The 21,753-nt window shown below is 42.3% G+C and overlaps 1 protein-coding gene across 2 annotated transcripts in view; it reads right to left on the reverse strand.

Moving 5' to 3' along the window:
- nuak1b (NUAK family, SNF1-like kinase, 1b) overlaps window positions 1-14,366 on the reverse strand; it is a 28,356-nt gene extending 13,990 nt beyond the window's left edge. For both annotated transcript variants that reach the window (XR_008066364.1, XM_052465634.1), the window contains exons 1-2: window positions 13,017-14,366; window positions 286-406 (exon numbers count right to left, since the gene is read on the reverse strand). Coding sequence is in view for 1 of the 2 variants with exons in the window: in XM_052465634.1 (XP_052321594.1) it covers window positions 286-406; window positions 13,017-13,307 (412 nt within the window). In the remaining variant the exon portion in view is untranslated. The remainder of the gene's footprint in view (window positions 1-285; window positions 407-13,016) is intronic.
- Between the last annotated feature and the right edge of the window lie 7,387 nt (window positions 14,367-21,753).

Here is a 21,753-nt window from a genome sequence, read left to right on the forward strand (position 1 = left end):
CGCGGAAGACACAAGAGGAGACCTCTCAGATGTGGGAGAGAAAGGCAAAACCTCACCCCCCGACACACACACGTGCACGCACGTGTCCACACACTCTCTGAAAGACACTGGGCTCAGACAGAGAAGCACCAGAGGAATAACATCTCAAAACCCAAAGGTCCATGATTGTATTATGACATCTGCCTGCCATAACATGGCAATCCTAGAGCAGCACCAGGAAGGGGAAGGAGGAAGAGATTGAAAGCTGTGTGTGTGTGAGCGTGTGCATATAGACAGACACCCTACCTTCGTAGATAGAGATGATGTGGGGGTGTTTCAGGGAGGACATGATCTCTATCTCCCTGCGGATGTGAACCATGTCCTGCTCCTCCTTGATCTTCTCCTTCCGGATGGACTTGATAGCCACCTGGGGAACAGAGAACAGACATGTGTTCTGGTCAGTTGACGTGGACTACTGTGGAAAATTAGTGGGCAGGTCAAATCAAACCCACAAAAGAGATTGTGATGATAAACCAACGCAGGCCAAACCGCGAGTCGACACACCCACACAGCATATCACAGACACCTTGTTGCACGTACATCAGCAAAGACATTTGGACAGCCAGAATGCTTGCCCTGTTGACCTTCGCAGAATACAGTATGTCTTACATAACATAATCTAAATGAACACACTTTGACCCTCCTTCCCAGAGCCCATATAGTGACCCACCCGTTGTGACCTCTGCTCTCCACTCAGCCAGTCAACACAGACAGGAGAGGCACTGAGACTCGGTCATCAGAGGCTCCTGCTGTGTAATTCCCCGTCTCTTTAGAGGAGAAAAGGAAGGTGCTCTCGGTGGAAAGAAACAGCGTTGGCGCGTGGTGCAGTAATGAGAACTCCTTTGTACGGAGTGTTCACCCTGGTATTAACAGACAGCTGGTGCTAGGGGCTTGGTCTATCTAGTCTGTGATGTGTGTGGAGTGGGGCGGGGGCGGGGGCGACTCCCTCTAGCCTGACTCCGGTCTAATGGACATATCAGGTAGAACATCAAGGAGAATAGGGAGTTTCTGGGCTGTGGGTTTCCATGGCAGCTGCAGCTCGGGGGCGGTGTGTGTGCCTGCCAGCAGGGGGAGTGGATTGATGATCTGAACCTTCTCAACTAGCCTGTGAAGACATTACAGTAGATGCAAGTGCCAAACGAACACACTTTCAGGCCAATGTGTCGTGTTGATTTACACCATGCCGCCCACAAACACTTACACACGGCGTACACTATGTAGGCTTACACCCACATCTGTTGTAAAAACTACAAACCAGAGGCCTAAGGTCAAGGGCGTCAGGTAGCCTAGTGGTTAAGAGTGTTGGGCCAGTAACCGAAAGGTTGCTGGTTCGAATCCCCAAGCAGACTAGGTGAAGAATATGTCGATGTGCCCTTGAGCAAGGCACTTAACACTAATTGCTCCTGTAAATTGCTCTGGATAAGAGTAAAAAAAAAAATCTGGTCAGCAGAGACTTCCTCCTAATTGGCCTCCCCCTAGTCTCTGTTAGCTAGCCCATAGGGACGACAAAAGGTTTCCTTACTAAGAGAGAGGTCCATTACAGCGAATTCTAGTCCAGAGCCAGGCAGCAGTACAAACCACACACTCAGTGTGCCAAGCTAATTACTGTGTAAATTCATAAAAATAACCCAACCAGAATAACTCTCCTCATCCAGAGCATGACTTGATTACATAGAATAAAAAAAGCTGTAAATATAAACAAGGAAAGGCCCTGTTTTGTTTCCACACGCTGAGTGGTAGTCTTTAGGTCTTAGTTAGTCGCTGGTCTCTATTGGTTAAGTGTTGTACCTCCACTGTTATCAACAGCATTAGTACTGTATTCACTTCATGCCAAATCCAAAACCATGAGTGGGAACGTAAGTCCCCAGTCTGTCTTTATGTGAAGCAGCACACTGTCTGCACTGCCGGTCCGTTTTTCAATTGTACTGTTTTTCATTGAAGGCCGGGATCTTTCAGTTCCTATAGAAGTACAATACAGGACACACTCTACTTGGAGATGGTGATGTAGAAATAGGGTTGCAAAGGGTCGGAAACTTTCCAGTAAATTTCCGGAATATTTCTGGAAAATGTCCATGGGAATTTGGGGAATTTTACTTAAATTTGTCAAAAAATGTAGCTTATAACAATTCACCTTTTTGTGGGATACACATAAGGCAATTCTAGGTCTTGCGGCATATTTTGGTTCAACTATCACCAATTCAATGGAATTGCAACCCTCTGCATGCACAGTGCATTCTTCCATCACATGTACAGCTGATTCTCAAGATCTTAAACACTAATGAGATGCTATTGAGCCCACACTACTACACTGTCTGAGCCAAGAACTACATGCTTTCTGGAAAAATGTTATTACAATACTGGGTGAATATATTTTATATCACATACATGATTTGTTGTTAACTAGTAAATAGTAGCCTACAGCAAAGTGTATTTAAATAATTTCTAACTTGTTAACCATTTCTGCTAGTTAGTTTTTGCTACCATGTGGGTTTTAGTTAGCTTGAGCCTGCTAACTGAGGAGTGTTAATTCACCTGTTTCCATACATGTTTCGTTTTAAAACATGTATCTTTCAAAGGAGTTGTTTAATGTAACTACTTAACTATTTATCTGTAAATGGAATTGTATTTGTTTTTTTTTACCAATTGTTTTCTAATCTTTACAGGAAAATGCCATGGGCTCTATCTGATGTGTAGGGACATTTCACTGCAGCTAATGTAGAAGGAAAAGCTGTATACATTTGCAAATACTGTGCCAAATCATATGTGAAGAATGCAACAGATGCAGAATCAACTGGCCAAGTGCATAATGTTCCCTCATCACTCACAACAGGCAACCTCTGACAAATGTCACTCTGCTTCTATTCGAGGTGAAATGATGAATCAGACACCTTATCGATAGCAACAGCTCATGGTCCTCCTGGAATGAAACGTTTTTTTGACTCAATAAAGGAACGTAGTCAGAAAAATGCTGATGAATGTCTTGCTCGAGCTGTGTATGCAACTGGTTCACCTCTGATGCTCACAGGCAATGTGTATTGGAGAAGATTTCTGAATGTTATTTGCCCAGCATAACATGCAGACATGCTTAATCTACTAATTTGCTGGATGCAGAGTTCCACAGAGTTCAAGTGAAGGTCAAGCAAATCATAGAGAAAGCAGACTGTATTGCAATCATCTCTGATGGGTGGTCGAATGTTCGTGGGCAAGGAATAATTAACTACATCCTCTCCACCACTCAACCAGTATTCTACAAGAGCACAGACACAAGGGACAACAGACACACCGGTCTCAACATTGCAGATGAGCTGAAGGCAGTCATCAATGACCTTGGACCACAGAAGGTATTTGCACTGGTGACAGACAATGCTGCGAACATGAAGGCTGCTTGGTCTAAAGTGGAGGAGTCCTACCCTCACATCACACCCATTGGCTGTGCTGCTCAAGCATTGAATCTGCTTCTCAAGGACATCATGGAACTGAAAACAATGGAGACACTCTACAAGAGAGCCAAGGAAATGGTTAGGTATGTGAATGGTCATATAGCAGCAATCTACCTCACCAAGTAAAGTGAGAAAAATAAGAGCACCACATTGAAGCTGCCCAGCAACACCTGTTGGGTGTTGTCACCATGTTTGACAGTCTCCTGGAGGGGAAGGAGTCTCTCCAAGAAATGGCCATATCACAGTCTGCCAATATGGACAGCCCCATCAAGAGGATCCTCCTGGATGATGTATTTTGGGAGAGAGTGGTAAGCAGCCTGAAACTCCTGAAACATATAGCAGTAGCCATTGCACGGATTGAGGGAGACAATGCCATCCTGTCTGGTCAGACTTGCAGATGTAAGAGAAGACATCCATACTGCCCTGCCCACTTCACTGTTGCTCCAAGCAGAGGAGACTGCAGTTCTGAAATACATAAAAAGCGCGAAGACTTCTGCCTGAAGCCCATACATGCCGCAGCGTACAGTGGCTTGCGTAAGTATTTTCCCCACTTGGCATTTTTCCTATTTTGTTGCCTTACAACCTGGAATTAAAATGTATTTTGGGGGGTTTGTATCATTTGATTTACACAACATGCCTACCACTTTCAAGATGAAAAATGTTTTTTATTGTGAAACAAATGAGAAATAAAACAAAAAAACAGAAAACTTGAGCGTGCATAACTATTCACCCCCCCAAAGTCAATACTTTGTAGAGCCACCTTTTGGAGCAATTACAGATGCAAGTCTCTTGGGGTATGTCTCTATTATCTTGGCACATCCAGCCACTGGGATTTTTGCCCATTCCTCAAGGCAAAATTGCTCCAGCTCCTTCAAGTTGGATGGGTTCCGCTGGTATACAGCAATCTTTAAGTCATACCACAGATTCTCAATTGGATTGAGGTCTGGGCTTTGACTAGGTCATTCCAAGACATTTAAACGTCTCCCCTTAAACCACTCAAGTGTTGCTTTAGCAGTATGCTTAGGGTCATTGTCCTGCTGGAAGGTGAACCTACGTCCCAGTCTCAAATCTCTGAAAGACTGAAACAGGTTTCCCTCAAGAATTTCCCTGTATTTTGCATCATCCATCATTCCTTCAATTCTGACCAGTTTCCCAGTCCCTGTCGATGCAAAACATCCCCAAAGCATGATGCTGCCACCATCATGCTTCACTGTGGAGATGGTGTTCTCGGGTGATGAGAGGTTTGCGCCAGACATAGCATATTCCTTGATGGCCAAAAAGCTCAATTGACCAAAGTACCTTCTTCCATATGTTTGGGGAGTCTCCCACATGCCTTTTGGCGAACACCAAACATGTTTGCTTATTTTTTTCATTAAGCAATGGCTTTTTTCTGGGCACTCTTCTGTAAACGCCCAGCTCTGTGGAGTGTACGGCTTAAAGTGGTCCTATGGACAGATACTCCAATCTCCGCTGTGGAGCTTTGCAGCCCCTTCAGGGTTATCTTTGGTCTCTTTGTTGCCTCTCTGATTAATGCCCTCCTTGCCTGGTCTGTGAGTTTTGGTGGACGGCCCTCTCTTGTCAGGTTTGTTGTGGTGCCATATTCTTTCCATTTTTTAATAATGGATTTAATGGTGCTCCGTGGGATGTTCAAAGTTTCAGATTTTTATTACCCAACCCTGATCTGTACTTCTCCACAACTTTGTCCCTGATCTGTTTGGAGAGCTCCTTGGTCTTCAACGTGCCGCTTGCTTGGTGGGGCCCCTTGCTTAGTGGTGCTGCAGACTCTGGGGCCTTTCAGAACAAGTGTATATATACTGAGATCATGTGACAGATCATGTGACACTTAGATTGCACACAAGTGGACTTTATTGAACTAATTATGTCACTTCTGAAGGTAATTGGTTGCACCAGATCTTATATAGGGACTTTTCTGTTTTTTATTTTTTAGAATTATTTTTAACATGTAACATGTTAACATTTCACTTCTCCAATTTGGACTATTTTGTGTATGTACATTACATAAAATACCATTTTTAATACATTTAAATTACAGGTTGTAATGCAACAAAATAGGAAAAACATCAAGGGGGATTAATACTTTGGCAAGGCACTATATGCTGGCAAATGCATCCTGTCTGGTGCAGAGATTAACAAGGCCTATGGTGCCATCAAAAACATGTCTCGCCACCTTGGCCTGGATGAGGGCAAGGTTCTTGGTAGTCTGGCGAAGTACACTTCCAACCAAGGGCTTTGAGATGGAGATGCAATATGGCAGTCAGTTTTGTGGATCTGAGGCTCTTTCACCTCCTGCCTCCATCATCCTCCAAATCCCACCAACATCTGCCGCCTCAGAGCGCAACTGGTCCTTGTTTGGGAACACACACACCAAAGCATGCAACAGGCTAACCAATACAAGGGTTGAAAAATTGGTGGCCATCCGGGCAAATTTTTGGCTTTTTGTGCCTGACAACAAGATTGGAAAGTGACAGTGAAGATGAGGCCTCAGAGTTGGATGTTCAAGAGGTGGACATTGAGAAGGTCCAGGGAGAAGACATGGAAGCCTGAGAGGAAGACAACCGAAGCTTTAGTTTCTAGACTATCATTTTACAGATGTATGTTGAAAACGTTTTTGGGAGATGCAATGGATCATTGGGGATTATTCAATATTCACTTTATTTTGTTGTTCAGTGAAATCATCCCATGTGAAGAGTCAACTCATTTAATTAAAGTTAAAGTTTTTTTTATTTCCATTGGAAGGATTTAATAATTTGCAATTGTCTACTTATGATAAGGTCAAATGTTTATTTCTGTCTCCATTTGATATGGTAAATATATCCAATGCAAAAACATATACATTTAAATGGTATTCATATTAATTTGCATATATTTCCATTAATTCTCATATATTCCTGTTAATTCCCATATATTCCCGTTAATTCCCACAGAAGGTTTACACCTCTTGTAACGGTTGTCTGTGGTGGAAGAAGGTGAGGACCAATGTGCAGCGTGGTAAGTGTCCATATTGTTTTAGTAAGAATCTGAACACTGAACAAAAACAATAAAACGACAAAACGACCAGTCCTGAACGGTGAAGCAAAACACAGAACAGAAGATAATCACCCACAGTGAAAACAGGCTACCAAAATATGGTTCTCAATCAGGGACAACGATTGACAGCTGCCTCTGATTGAGAATCATACCAGGCCAAACACAGAAATCACAAATCATAGAAAAAAGAACATAGACTCCCCACCCCAACTCACACCCTGACCATACTAAAACAAAGACAAAACAAAGGAACTAAGGTCAGAACGTGACACCTCTGAATATTCCCCAAAATGTGCAACCCTATGTATAAATACACAAATATCTTACTGTGGTGTGTGTGGTTTAATTTTTGAGAGATTTGTGGACGACTGGACTGCATGTATTGCAGATAGTACAGTATCAATAGACACTGCCCTTTGACCCTCATTATACTCTAAGTTATGTTTTTTAATGTCACGTGTGAAATGCCTTTCTTGCAAATGCAAAACCCAACAATGCAATAATCAACACGAAAAACACACGAGAAACAAGAAGAAATATGTCAACCTATTAGAGACAGCATTCCAACAATACAGCGCAGACAAAACTGCATCCATCCCACCGGGTTCGTCTCTTACTCCCCTGGGACCCTGGAGTGGGTGGGATCATTAAACACGCAGGCCTGTGTATCATCCACCTGCCAGCTGGCTGACTGGCTACAGTACTGCAGCCCTGCTTTTGTCTTTAAGTGGTGGGCTATTACTGTCAGTCACACAGATGGCTGCCCTGCCGGCCTTGCCCAGCCACCCTGTGCCTGGTATCGTCCTCCTCTACAGGCTGCAGGCTGTAGTGTGTTTGATGCGAGAGGCGGCGCTTCGCTCCCCTAGAGCCTGACAACGACCGGCGTTTTCTCAGCCCATTAAAATAGATGAGGTATCCATCACTAGTTCCCCACTAGATCATGTTCATTTGTGTGGATGGAGAGATTGTGTGTGTGTGTGTGTGTGTGTGTGTGTGTGTGTGTGTGTGTGTGTGTGTGTGTGTGTGTGTGTGTGTGTGTGTGTGTGTGTGTGTGTGTGTGTGTGTGTGTGTGTGTGTGTGTGTGTGTGTGTGTGTGTGTGTGTCAGGGGAGTTAACAATAGCAGGGAGGACCCTATGATTGATTGAGAGAGCTGAGCCATCTTTTTACCACAGTGCCAGAGTGAAGAAGAAAAACTGCTGATAACTGCACAACTACAGCCCATAACAGTGAATCTCAGTCATTTTCTCCTCCCAGTTAATCCCCAGTGAATCCATTGTTTGGGGGTGAGGTAATCTAGTGCTTTAAACTCAAATGAATGTGACTTTCTAACCCCTAAACTAAAGCCCACCCCTTCCATTATGATGGGGTTCCCTATCTTTAAACTGCTCCCCTCCTCCCATCTCCCTCCCTCCCTTCTCCTCCCCCATCCCTCCCTGACTCATTCCCTCCCTCCCTCTGCGTTGGACCCCCCCAGTAGGATAATAACTTTCCATTCGTGTCTTATTTCCTGCTGGGGACGGCCTTTCATGTGTCAATGCCCACTGCTGTCACCACAACTCCCTTTGTGCAAGGCATCTCCTCCCTCACACACACTAAAACGGACACGCATACACGCATGTAAGCACACACACGCACCTTTTATTAAAAAATATATGTTTATTTAACAAGGCAAGTTAGTTAATAACAAATTCTTATTTACTATGATGGCCTAGCCCGGCCAAACCCTAACCTAGACGACACTGGCCAATTGTGCGCCACCCTATGGGACTCCCAATCATGGCCGGTTGTGATACAGCCTGGAATCTAACCAGGGTCTGTAGTGACGCATATAGCACCGAGATGCAGTGCCTTAGACCGATGTGCCACTTGGGAGCCCTTATGCACCCAAACACACAGACACTAGAGTCAGAATTGCATACACATTGACCTTTGCACATCCAAGCCCATGCACACATACAGTAGTCAAATCAAACCACACATACAGTAGTCAAATCAAACCACACATACAGTAGTCAAATCAAACCGCACATACAGTAGTCAAATCAAACCGCACATACAGTAGTCAAATCAAACCACACATACAGTAGTCAAATCAAACCACACATACAGTAGTCAAATCAAACCACACATACAGTAGTCAAATCAAACCACACATACAGTAGTCAAATCAAACCACACATACAGTAGTCAAATCAAATCACACATACTGTAGTCAAATCAAACCACACATACAGTAGTCAAATCAAACCACACATACAGTAGTCAAATCAAACCACACATACAGTAGTCAAATCAAACCACACATACAGTAGTCAAATCAAACCACACATACAGTAGTCAAATCAAACCACACATACAGTAGTCAAATCAAACCACACATACAGTAGTCAAATCAAACCACACATACAGTAGTCAAATCAAACCACACATACAGTAGTCAAATCAAACCACACATACAGTAGTCAAATCAAACCACACATACAGTAGTCAAATCAAACCACACATACAGTAGTCAAATCAAACCACACATACAGTAGTCAAATCAAACCACACATACAGTAGTCAAATCAAACCACACATACAGTAGTCAAATCAAACCACACATACAGTAGTCAAATCAAACCACACATACAGTAGTCAAATCAAACCACACATACAGTAGTCAAATCAAACCACACATACAGTAGTCAAATCAAACCACACATACAGTAGTCAAATCAAACCACACATACAGTATGAGGACACAGACACACTGACGTTCCATCCAAAGTGAGCAGCCGACAAACACAACAGAAGGTTGTGCAGATTCTATGTCGACAGGCTGTCACACTTGAACACATGCTCTCATGCACCCCGACATCTAATCAATCTCTCTGCAATGGTAAACCCACAAACACAAGTCATCAGTCTCTTCTCTTTGCCCTTTTGCTCTTCTCATTTAGTCCAGCTGCAAAGGAAGCTTGGGCATGCCAGGGAAAGTAATACGGGCAGGGTCAGCAGAGGGATTCCATAACGATCACCCCTGTTGCTATCTCTATCACATGGACACCAGGGGCTCTTTAGGTCAGGGGTCATGTACACTCTCACAGCACCATGCCAGACACACGTGCCCTGGGGCCACAGTCTGCACACCCTCTCTATCTCTGTCTGCGTGCCTCTGAACTGAATGTACTCAAGTGTTGATTTACAAAGGGCCCATGGCCACTTGTACTGGTAATAATGTTGTGACACATTCAACGGCAACAGTTCAGGTTGATTTATAATTAGCTACCACCTACACACTGTTCCAGGGTCAGCTCTGCTGCCTGCTATTTGAAGTGAAATCATTAAGGGCTGAATAACTAAGGCAGGCCAGGCTAACTGATAGAGGAGGAATGCATGGGGATCAGGCATTACCATCACTCCATAAATCTCTAGAATGATGTCAGGGCATGTGGAGATGGCAATGACATTCAAAGTGATGAAACTGTGGTAATTAATGGGATATAACATAATAGCCTTAAACATTTCACCAAATGTGACTAGGCTTTTAGAAACAGACCCAAACAGATCCTGATTTTCACTTGAACCAAACACCCTGTCTGTTTAATGAGTTGGAAAACTTGCAATACGGCATTGAGGCCATAAAGCAATGGCACCAGCCAGGCAGGCCATGTGAGGGTGCTATTTGAGCTATGGGTTAATGGTGCCCCCACCAAGCATGCATGTGCCAGGAGCTATGGAACACAGAGGGACGTGTTGACCCGACTGAGTTTCCCCCCTGGCATTCTGAATCTGAACACACGTAAGGAAATTTCCTCTCGTTGTGCCAAAAGGGGATCATGGGTAAAATTATGCAGCACATAGAAATATCTGAAGAGGTGAGGTGCATGGGTACCCAAATATGGTGCATGGGGGCAGATGACGAGCACTCAATGACATGCTGCTGTCCTCCCAGTCATGGATAAACTCCAGGAAAGTGTTGACCAAAACAACACCAAGAACACAAACAAAAATAAAACAGTTTAGGGACATTGGTCAAAGAGACACAGTCATAGGTCCGGTAGGTAGCCTAGTGGGTGAAGCATTGGGCCAGTAACTGAAAGCTTGGTGGATTGAATCCCTGAGCTGACAAGGTAAAAATATGTCGATCTGCCTCTGAACAAGGCAGATAACCCACTGTTCCCCGGTGGGCCGTCGTTGTAAATAAGAATCTGTTCTTAACTGACTTGCCTAGTTACAGTTGAAGTCTGAAGTTTACATAAACCTTAGCCAAATACATTTAAAATTGTTTTTTTTCTTCCCACAATTCCTGACATTTAATCCTAGTAACAATTCCCTGCCTTAGGTCAGTTAGTATCACCACTTTATTTTAAGAATGTGAAATGTCAGAATAATATTAGAGATAATTATTTATTTAAGCTTTTATTTATTTCATCACATTCCCAGTGGGTCAGAGGTTTACATACACTCAATTAGTATATGGTAGCATTGCCTTTAAATTGTTTAACTTGGGTCAAACGTTTTGGGTAGCCTTCCACAAGCTACCCACAATAAGTTGGGTTTATTTTGGTCCATTCCTCCTGACAGAGCTGGTGTAACTGAGTCAGGTTTGTAGGCCTCCTTGCTCGCACACGCCTTTTCAGTTCTGCCCACAAATGTTTTATATGATTGAGGTCAGGGCTTTCTGATGGCCATTCCAATACCTTGACTTTACTGTCCTGAAGCCATTTTGCCACAACTGTGGAAGTATGCTTGGGGTCATTGTTCATTTGGAAGACCCATTTGCAACCAAGTTTTAACTTCCTGACTGATGTCTTGAGATTTTGCTTCAATATATCTACATCATTTTCCTACCTCATGATGCCATCTATTTTGTGAAGTGCACCAGTCCCTCCTGCAGCAAAGCACCACCACAACATGATGCTGCCACCCCTGTGCTTCACGGTTGGGATAGTGTTCTTCGGCTTGCAAGCCTCCCCCTTTTCCCTCCAAACATAACGATGGTCATTATGGCCAAACAGTTATATTTTTCTTTCATCAGACCAGAGGACATTTCTCCAAAAAGTACTATCTTTGCCCCCAAGTGCAGTTGCAAACCGTAATCTGGCTTTTTTATGGTGGTTTTGGGGCAGTGACTTCTTCCTTGCTGAGCGGCCTTTCAGGTTATGTTGATATAGGACTTGTTTTACTGTGGATATGGATACTTTTGTACCTGTTTCCTTCAGCATCTTCACAAGGTCCTTTGCTGTTGTTCTGGGATCGATTTGCACTTTTCGCACCAATGTACGTTCATCTCTAGGAGACAGAACGCGTCTCCTTCCTGAGCGGTATGACGGCTGCGTGGTCCCATGGTGTTTATACTTGCGTACTATTGTTTGTACAGATGAACGTGGTACCTTCAGGCGTTTGGAAATTGCTCCCAACGATGAACCAGACTTGTGGAGGTCGACAATTATTTTTCTGAGGTCTTGGATGATTTCTTTTGATTTTCCCATGATGTCAAGCAAAGAGGCACTGAGTTTGAAGGTAAACCTTGAAATACATCCACAGGTACACGACTCAAATGATGTCAATTAGCCTATCAGAAGCTTCTAAGGCCAAGACATATTTTTCTGGAATTTTACAAGCTGTTTAAAGGCACAGTCAATTTAGTGTATGTAAACTTCTGACCCACTGGAATTGTGATACAGTGAATTATAAGTGAAATAATCTGTTGGAAAAATGACTGTGTGTCATGTACAAAGTAGATGTCCTAACTGACTTGCCAAAACTATAGTTTTTAACAAGAAATGTGTGGAGTGGTTGAAAAATGAGTTTTAATGATTCCAACATAAGTGCATGTAAACTTTCCACTTCAAATGTAAATAAAGGTTAAATAAAAAAATATAGATATATTCTTTTAACATGCAGTTCAATTATTTCAACAACATCAAAAAGAGGTGTTATTCTAGGCCAGCTCTCAAGTTTGAGTTTGACAAACTAGAAACCTCTTAACCTTACCTCAATAAATGGCACATTCCAGCCCATTCAATGTGAGTAGGCTGAAGTGTCTTGGAGGACTGTTGGCCTGTTTCAATGATGTGTATCGTTGAGGACAGCGCGTGCTAAAGATATTCCCAGGGTCTCTAGGGCCTTATGAGCACGGGGAAATTCCCAGAGGAGAAAAAGACACACATGTCTAGAGCACAGCAAAGTAGCTATTTGGGGCCTCTTTGTTGTAGCTATGTTTTCTATGACTCAGGATTGGACGTCTCAGGTCTGTAGACTTAAATTACACAGGCAGCCCAATTCTGATATTTTTTCCCGCTAATGGGTCTTTTGGCCAATTACATCAGATATTTTCCTGATCTGATTGGTCAAAAGACCAATTAGTGAAAAATAGATCGGAATTGATTGCCTGTGTAAACGCAAGAAGAACTTTTACAGATGTCTCAGGCATACAGGGTTCTTGAAACCCCTATACGTAAAGAGTGTTTAAAACCCCTATGCATAAATAAATGTCTCACCTCTCTGCCGGAGTGTCGTTCAATTGCCTTCTTGACTTTGCCATAGGTCCCTCTTCCGAGAGTCTCGAGCAATTCGTAGCGGTGTTTCAGGTTATGCTTGTGGTGGTGTTTCTTGAAGCCTGAATTTCTCCTGCTGCCATCGCTAGCTGCCGGTGTCTCTGGCATTGAATGACCGGCAGGTAGCGATGGAGGGGACAGATCACCCCTAGATGGTTTACCCACTGAGGTGGGGGTTTGTTTGGCCTCAGGACGGGTCAGTCCTCGGTGGGCCGAGAGACAAGCTGTTTCCATCTCTGGGGAAGTATTCAAACTAACTTCCCACGGTTAAATATCTTAAACTAAACTATTTGTTACAAATATTTATACTATAGTTATACTTATTATAGGCCTAATAATAGTCGTAATAAATAAAATAAATTACAAGGAATAATGCGTAAATATTATAGTAATAAACATAGAAATTATTCCGATTGTCTAATGATCACTCCCTTTGTTCATTCTTTTCTGATCAAAGAATTCTCTCCACATCTAGTCATTCCTTTGTCGGCTTATAAGAGTGAGTCATTATTATACGATTAAATAAAAAAGAAAAAGGTTATAAAGGAGACATGTGACATCACCTGTCTTTGCGCGACTGATACATAATGCAATGCATATTATACATGTTTTACTATGAAGGTATATTCTAGGGCTGCAGTCCTCTAAATATGTATTCAGCATTCGACAGACGAATGCATGTCGGAAGCTGAATCCACTTTCGATTGTATGTCTCCTCGGGTATGAACAATGGTGCTCAAAATTTAGCAATCCAGAAATATTTTATTTTATTTAGGTTATTTAAACATCAGGCTATTCTATTCTCGTTATCCGTGTAGTAGCCTATACTGGCATTATTATCTCATAGTCTTTCGTTTATTCTAGGCGGTTCACATAATCTACCGTAAAAATGCTGCCAACATCGTTAACTCACAACTAACAGGCGAAACCTTCAGCGTCATTGCCTCCCGAGAAAGCAGCGACGAAACCGGCGTTCTGGATGAAGATGACCCTCATTTTGTCCTCAAACCAGGTGTAACGTCATTCATCTGAGCTCTGTGTATGGCGCGAGTGCTCCATGCCCAAGTCGACGTTGCAGATGCGCTATGATCGGATATGTCAAGCTCAGACGTTTTGATTATTGCCATTGTCGTTTTGCTCTCCTTCTTCTTGTGCCCTTCTTCTCCCTTTCTCTATATTCTCTAACGTGAGGGGTTGTGAATAAGGAATGTGAAATGATCGAGTCCGGAGGCGGAGTTTACAGTCATCCTTCCTTCTCTCCGCTGTGCTCTCTGCCTCTCTGGATTTTGGACTGCTGCTGCTGACTGCTTTTCCCTTGATAGAGGCTGTGGAAGTACAGCCCTGTTTTTGGCAAACTACAGTCATTTTACTATACCTAATGACTAAACTGTGTTTCAGATACAAAATACAAAATAAAGTCATAATAAAACCTAACATGGTAATAACCCATCAAGGAACATCCTCCTACCTGCCTGTCATTCATTATTTTAGCTGTGTCAAAGTTATTAGAGTGCAAGAGAACATAACGTTTTGATTGGCAACGCAGGTTGAGGCAGTTTAATTATTAATATTGCTGAGACTTTTATGAAGTCACAGGAGGTCCTTCACTTTGTCTTTCACTTTCACAGGAGGTCCTTTACTTTCACAGGTCTTTCACTTTCAAACTAATATTTTTCCCATTAATAATACAACCACTGCTGTTACTGTGGGCGAGTCTATAAGAGCCAACGGAAGCAGAAACAGGTATCCAATGTTAGGTTTATCACTAAATACATGTTATGCATTCCTACTCTGGCATGACAATGACGGATGACATACAGTAAGACCCGTTGAGAACCTGGCTGTGCAGAATTCACAATCTATCTCAGTGTTACTGTCACACTGTCTTTACTGTATGTTATCATTACGCAACATGTTTGCATCTGGTTCTTAGAATGGAAAGGAACGCAACAGAATATCATAAGGGATTTTCTAATTAAGGCCTACCAATTTGCTGAAGGCCACATTGTGTAACACTACTGATCCCTACGTGCAAGAATATCACGTTGTTGTCTGTAGGTTTTTACAGAGTGGATATAGTGGCCATTTACTGCGGAATAATATATTGTCATGGAAATATTCTTGAAATATGACTTTTATTTTTAAGCAGCAGAGGTCAAAGGTTGCCATATTAACTCTAACACTAATCCACAATAAATGTATTCATTTGATTTATTATCTATAGATTAAATATTTAAAGATTATTCTGAGTGAGTCCAGGTTTTATTCCTCTTCTGAAGGAAAAAAGAGCCCTCTACTGTAAGATATCACTTGCCTTTAGTAGCCAGGGAAGGAGAATAGCGTAGTGAATTCCATCACCCCTGGGCTATTCCCTCGTCCTGCTCAATCTAGCTGCAGTATCAGATGGCCCAGTGCCATTCTGCTCAGGGAGCCTCACCTCACCTCTGGTCCTAAACTGGTTTGTATTTAGTGAAACATTCAGAATGTTGCAGCTAGAAATTCAGTCTACTTTCAATTCTACTCGGCAGACGATCATAGTTCTACACAATACATTTCTACACAATACAATAGTTCTACACAATACATTTCGATCTGAGGGTTCTGTAATGTTGCACACCCCAGAGAGACTCACTTCACTTCTGGTCCTAATCTAGACCCAGACTCTGAGACGTTACCAGGAGATGACCTGATGCAGCCTGCAGCTCATTGGGTTTACTGCAATTGCTCTTGTTAACGTTGGGCTGTGTATGGTGTAATTTATGCACTAATTAGAGAGAGGGGAAGTTTATGTCAAACATCATCTGATTAGAGTGACCTGTTTTCCTCTATGACATATACGATAGCAGAATACATGCAGAACATTTGTGTTATTTTTTCTCTCTAAACATGGTCATTGGGGTATCCATTTATAGCAACACAGACTCAGTCCAAGATTTATATTTGATATGATGCAAAGTTGGCCTTGTTTGCACTCGTGCAAATATTTGTTCTTGGACAAATATAATGTACATACTGCCCTCTAGTGTGGAGAGATATGGAGATGTCCCATCAAATCAAATCAAATTGTATTTGTCACATGTCCTGAATACAACAGGTGAAATGCTTACTTACAAGCCCTTAACCAACCATGCAGTTTTAAGAAAAATACCAACAAAAAAAATCAAAATTTAAGTAACAACTAATGAAAGAGCAGCAGTAAAATAACAATAGTGAGGCTTTATACAGGGGGTACCGGTACAGAATGTGTGGGGGCACCGGTTAGTCAAGGTAATATATACTGTACATGTGGTAGAGTTATTGAAGTGAGTTATGCATAGATAATAACAGAGAGTAGCAGCAGCGTAAAAGAGGAGGGGGGGGGGGGCAATGCAAATAGTCTGTGTAGCCACTTGATTAGATGTTCAGTAGTCTTATGGCTTGGGGCTAGAAGCTGTTTAGAAGCCTCTTGGACCTAGATTTGGCACTCCGGTACCACTTGCCGTGCGGTAGTAGAGAGAACAGTCTATGACTAGCGTGGCTGAAGTCTTTGACAATTTTAGGGCCTTCCTCTGACACCGCCTGGTATGGAGGTCATGGATGGAAGCTTGGCCCCAGTGATGTACTGGGCCGTACACACTACCCTCTGTGGTGCCTTGCGATCGCAGGCCGAGCAGTTGCCATACCAGTCAGTAATGCAACCAGTCAGGATGCTCTCGATGGTGCAGCTGTAGAACCTTTTGAGGATCTGAGGACCCATGCCAAATCTTGGTGTGCTTGGACCATGTTAGTTTGTTGGTGATGTGGACACCAATGAACTTGAAGCTCTCAACCTGCTCCACGACAGCCCCATCAATGAGAATGGGGGCGTGCTCGGTCCTCCTTTTCCTGTAGTCCACAATCGTCTCTTTAGTCTTGATCACATTGAGGGAGAGGTTGTTTTCCTGGAACCACCCGGCCAGGTCTCTGACCTCCTCGCTGTCTCGTCGTTGTTGGTGATCAGGCCTAAAGCTTTACCAAGTCAACCAAGAGGACAGGCTTAATAGTCACATTATTCTCCTGACACAATTTATTTCCAAACAATAGCAGCAGTTCCAAATAAAAATGTATTTCTCTCCACTAAGGTTTTTTATTTATGAATTTATGATTTTAGAGTTTCCAGCTTGTCAGAACCCAATGGGTTAACCATTAGACAGAGGATGATTGCTGCCAAATGGCCATAAAAGTGGATTCTGGGCAGCACCTGTGGAAATAAATCGAATGGCTTCTACATAAAAGAGATGTTGATCTGCTTGTATTTGTCACAGTCGCCTCTAGGAACATATTTACCACTGTCATATTTTTTTAAATAATATTCTCTAATCAATAAACTTGTATTTTGTAGGTTCAAATAAAATAAAATAAAAATGTATTTACATAGCCCTTCTTAGATCAGTTGATATCTCAAAGTGCTGTACAGAAACCCAGCCTAAAACCCCAAACAGCAAGCAATGCAGGTGTGGAAGCACGGTGGCTAGGAAAAACTCCCTAGAAAGGCCAAAACCTAGGAAGAAACCTAGAGAGGAACCAGGCTATGAGGGGTGGCCAGTCTCCTTCTGGCTGTGCCGGGTGGAGATAAGTTATAGCCTTTTGACAGTCAGTGACAGATGTCACGAAAGATCATTTCCAAAACAGTGGAACCTGATATAGAACGTATTTTATGTTTCCATGTGTTCTTAGTTATTAGGCCTCTGCTATAACACTATACATAGCCCTGTCCCAAATGTCAATTTCCATTCTCTGTAATGTACCCAACCGAAAAGTTATAACATGTATTTATAAAAGAGGTTATGTAACTATGGTTATAAAACACAAAATAAAAAATCAGAGTAATAATTCACAAACTACAATTTCATGTTGTGCTCTTGGTGAATCCGAAAAACATCTCTGAACTCTGGATCAGTGATTTCCGTGAAATGCATGGCCACGTCCCCAATGGCATCCTATTCTCTATATAGTGCACTACTTTTGAACTGAGACCTATGGGTACTCTGGTCAAAAGTATCGCACTATGGGGAACAGGGTGCCATTTGGGACATAGCCTATGTGTTTCTGCCAGGTATTCAGAACCCCTGGGCCACTGGCAGAGGTAACTCACAATAACAACTTCAAGATCAACTAAACTATTTGGGCACACAGTGGGCATCCAAAATAGAATATTTTTCATATGACATAAGAAACTAGGCCACTGTAAAGAGAAAACAACACTGCTGTATTTAGAATGACCAAAATAGGGACTGATCCACACTTCAAGAATTCAGACCTACTTTGAGATTACATTGGATATCTGGGATACAGTCATAAAAAAAGCAATAATTAAGAAACAATGTAAACATTACAGGTGAATAGGCCTACGGCTTCTATCCTAAAAATAGAAACAAAAAAATAGGTGGGGGTCAGCCTATTTGGGCATATAGTTTCATCCCAATGTCAACAGATCATTCCATCTGTCATGCATAGGTGTAATAGGTGGCAAGGAAGTCAGGCGCAGGAGAGTCAAATGGAGTGTAAAATGGAGTCTTTTAACGGAGTGTGCTCCATAACACTAAACGTACATAAACAAACAGACATGGGTACGAGGACCCAACGCTCACCTATACAACAAACACACTACACTGACAATAAAACAATCTCTGACAAAGACATGAGGGGAAATAGAGGGTTAAATACACACCAGGTAATGAATGGGATAGAAAACAGGTGTGTGGGAAGACAAGACAAAACCAATGGAAAATGAAAAAAAGGATCAATGATGGCTAGAAGACCGGTGACGTCGAACGCCGAGCACCGCCCGAACAAGGAGAGGCAACGACTTCGGCAGAAGTCGTGACACCATCTTTCTCGACTCACACTGACCTACCAAATCACCTCATCATAAATGGTATATAGTGATTGTCCCACCCGTCTAAGATGGAAAGTTGTGTTAACTGCCAATAGACCAGGAATAGCCTGAGGGAACGTAGACAGAGGTGAAACAAGGACACGCTGTATCCAAATATATGTATATATATTTTTTTTACATAAACTGATTTGACTTGTATACTGTGACTTATGCAAAAACACAACCACAAGGAAACACGTTTGGCTGGAACGTCACTGCACATCCACTGTGACGCCTCCCTCAAAGAGACCAACATCCAAGCAAAGATGTCGTCCAAGGTCAAAACAAGGTTATTTTCAGTCCATGGTGGAGGGGTCTTGAAGCTGGCAGGCCTTCCCAAGGATAGAATAGCAATGCTGGTGGACCAACATCCAAGGAGAGATGTCTGCCAGACACACAGAGATCATATGTTTCATGGGGGTTGGGTGAAAAGAGTGCCATCAGCACTCAGAGAAACCATGTGAGGATGTGAAAAACAAAAGAAGTGAACCAACGCCAGGGAAGGGGTAAGGTGCGGACACTGATACTTTCCAAGAGAGAGTGCAGAGCCGGAGACATGTTTGGAATAATATGAATATTACAGGTACAACTTATCTGTGACTCGGCATGCGTTGCATTACCAGCCTTCTCTGCTTCGGTCTCATGAAACTCCAGAACTGCCAACACAGAGAGAGAGAGCAGAGCAAGAGTAAGGAGTAGATCATTCTGCCTAAAATCATTCTAACAATCGTCCAGGCCAGGAATCAGCATATGCTTTTACCAATTTTAGTGTGAGGCTAATATATAGGGTTTGTTTACAATGATATTCTTGACAAACAATTGAGTAAAACAAGCATGTATTTTGAGTTCTGATTGGGTACGACAGGTGAACTAAGTTCATTAAGTACTTACACATGTTCCACTCTTCAAGAATCAATATGCTATTTAATTTATTCAAAATTCTAATTTGTCAGTCTGTTCTATTGGCAACTGAAGAGGAACTATTTTGCACTGTCTCTCGAGGATATGATGTCCCTTGATCAGGGGTACAGCAAGTCTGTTTTGAAGGTAAAGTAAACAAGAACAAGCAGTAGAAATGTAGCTACCAGCTGGGTCCCCAGGAAATAACAACTCTTATTTAGTGTAAAATGTGTATTCTAAAGGGCTTTGAATATAAAATTAGGTGTTGTTTAAAAACGCAGAGATATAGATATCTAAGGGAATTTTGTTTTGTTTTGTTTTGTTTTTAGTGGATGTAGGGTTTTTTGCCATGTCTCTGTGTGCTACTAATCAACTTCTATGAGAAAAATAAGTAATTTGTCACGCCCTGACCTTAGGGAGCCTTTTTATGTCTCTATTTGGTTTAGTCAGGGTGTGATTTGGGGTGGGCATTCTATGTTTTGTTTTCTATGATTTTGTGTTTCTATGTTTTGGCCGGGTATGGTTCTCAATCAGGGACAGCTGTCTATCGTTGTCTCTGATTGGGAACCATACTTAGGTATCCCTTTTCCCTCCTTTTGTGGTGGTAGTTATTTTGTTTGTGGCACTTAGCCCTGTTAAGCTTCATGGTTGTTTTGTTAGTTCTTGTTTTTATGGCAATATTTTATATAAATAAAAGAAAATGTACGCTCACCATGCTGCACCTTGGTCTCCTTCCAATGACGGCCGTGAGATAATTAAATATTTTAAATCGTTCTTATTTTATAATCCTACTTAAAATCTCTCTCATCAAATTGATTTTTCTTTGTGATTATTGTATAATGTTGTTGCTCCGTCTTCGCTTCTTCTTTTATAGCAGACTACACCTACTGTGCGGGGTATTGAAACAAAGAATATTCCGTTGGGGGATGGGGTGGGGAGCCCGACATCATACAAAAGGTTTTGTTTAAAAACACCCCACTCCTTCAGTCACAGCTCAAATTACATCCCTAAACAGGCTCAGATGCCTGTGAAGTCAGAGCATTCATCAACAGGATTCTTTGTAATGCCTCTGCTCTAAAATCCTAGTCACAAAAAAATCTCAGCGGTACTCACAATGATGCGTATTTTCTCAGATTTCCTCTCTGTTTGGCTGTGCAGTTGATAAACCAAAGTAATACACCCTACATAGTCCACCTTCTTAATTAACATGCAACACATCAGGATGCCTCTGTTGACAAGGAATATTCTCTGTTGTCTCTACTCCTACTACCATTGTTTCTTCAACTTCACTCATCTCTTCCACTCTTCTCACTGCCTCCATTACCACCTCCGTCTCGTTCACCCTAACAGGACATTTCAGAAACTCAGGTGCATGTTCATCACCACAATTGTAGCATTTAGGCTCAGCTGGCATAGGAAACTCTTGCCATCTACATACACTTGACACATGACCAATACATTTGGGTTTGGGCATGAAGACTCTCACAGGGTACCTCATAAAACCCAAATATATGTGAGAAGGGAGAGACAATTCATCAAAAAATGATCGGATGGATGGAGTGAGCTTCCACCATGCCGGTCAGTTTGTGTGCACCGACCACTTGATCCAATTCTTCACATGCTGTATATTCTTTGCATTTACTTCTAGTGCCACCCCAGAGATAACACCCTTGATAGGCGCCCTGCTTCGAAGAGCAACACATGACACATTCCAATCCGATATCTTCTTGAGGCGCAGAGCACACTCTTTCAGTTCCATAGATACACACACAAAAATAGTAAGCCCAATTTTTATAGAGACTTCAATGGGATTTCCCAGGTAACAACATTAATCCAAAACACTTACTCCAACCCCAAAAAAATGTCAGAACTAGACTTGGATTG

Source organism: Oncorhynchus keta, chromosome 17 (assembly GCF_023373465.1).
Source record: "Oncorhynchus keta strain PuntledgeMale-10-30-2019 chromosome 17, Oket_V2, whole genome shotgun sequence".
NCBI lineage: Eukaryota > Metazoa > Chordata > Actinopteri > Salmoniformes > Salmonidae > Oncorhynchus > Oncorhynchus keta.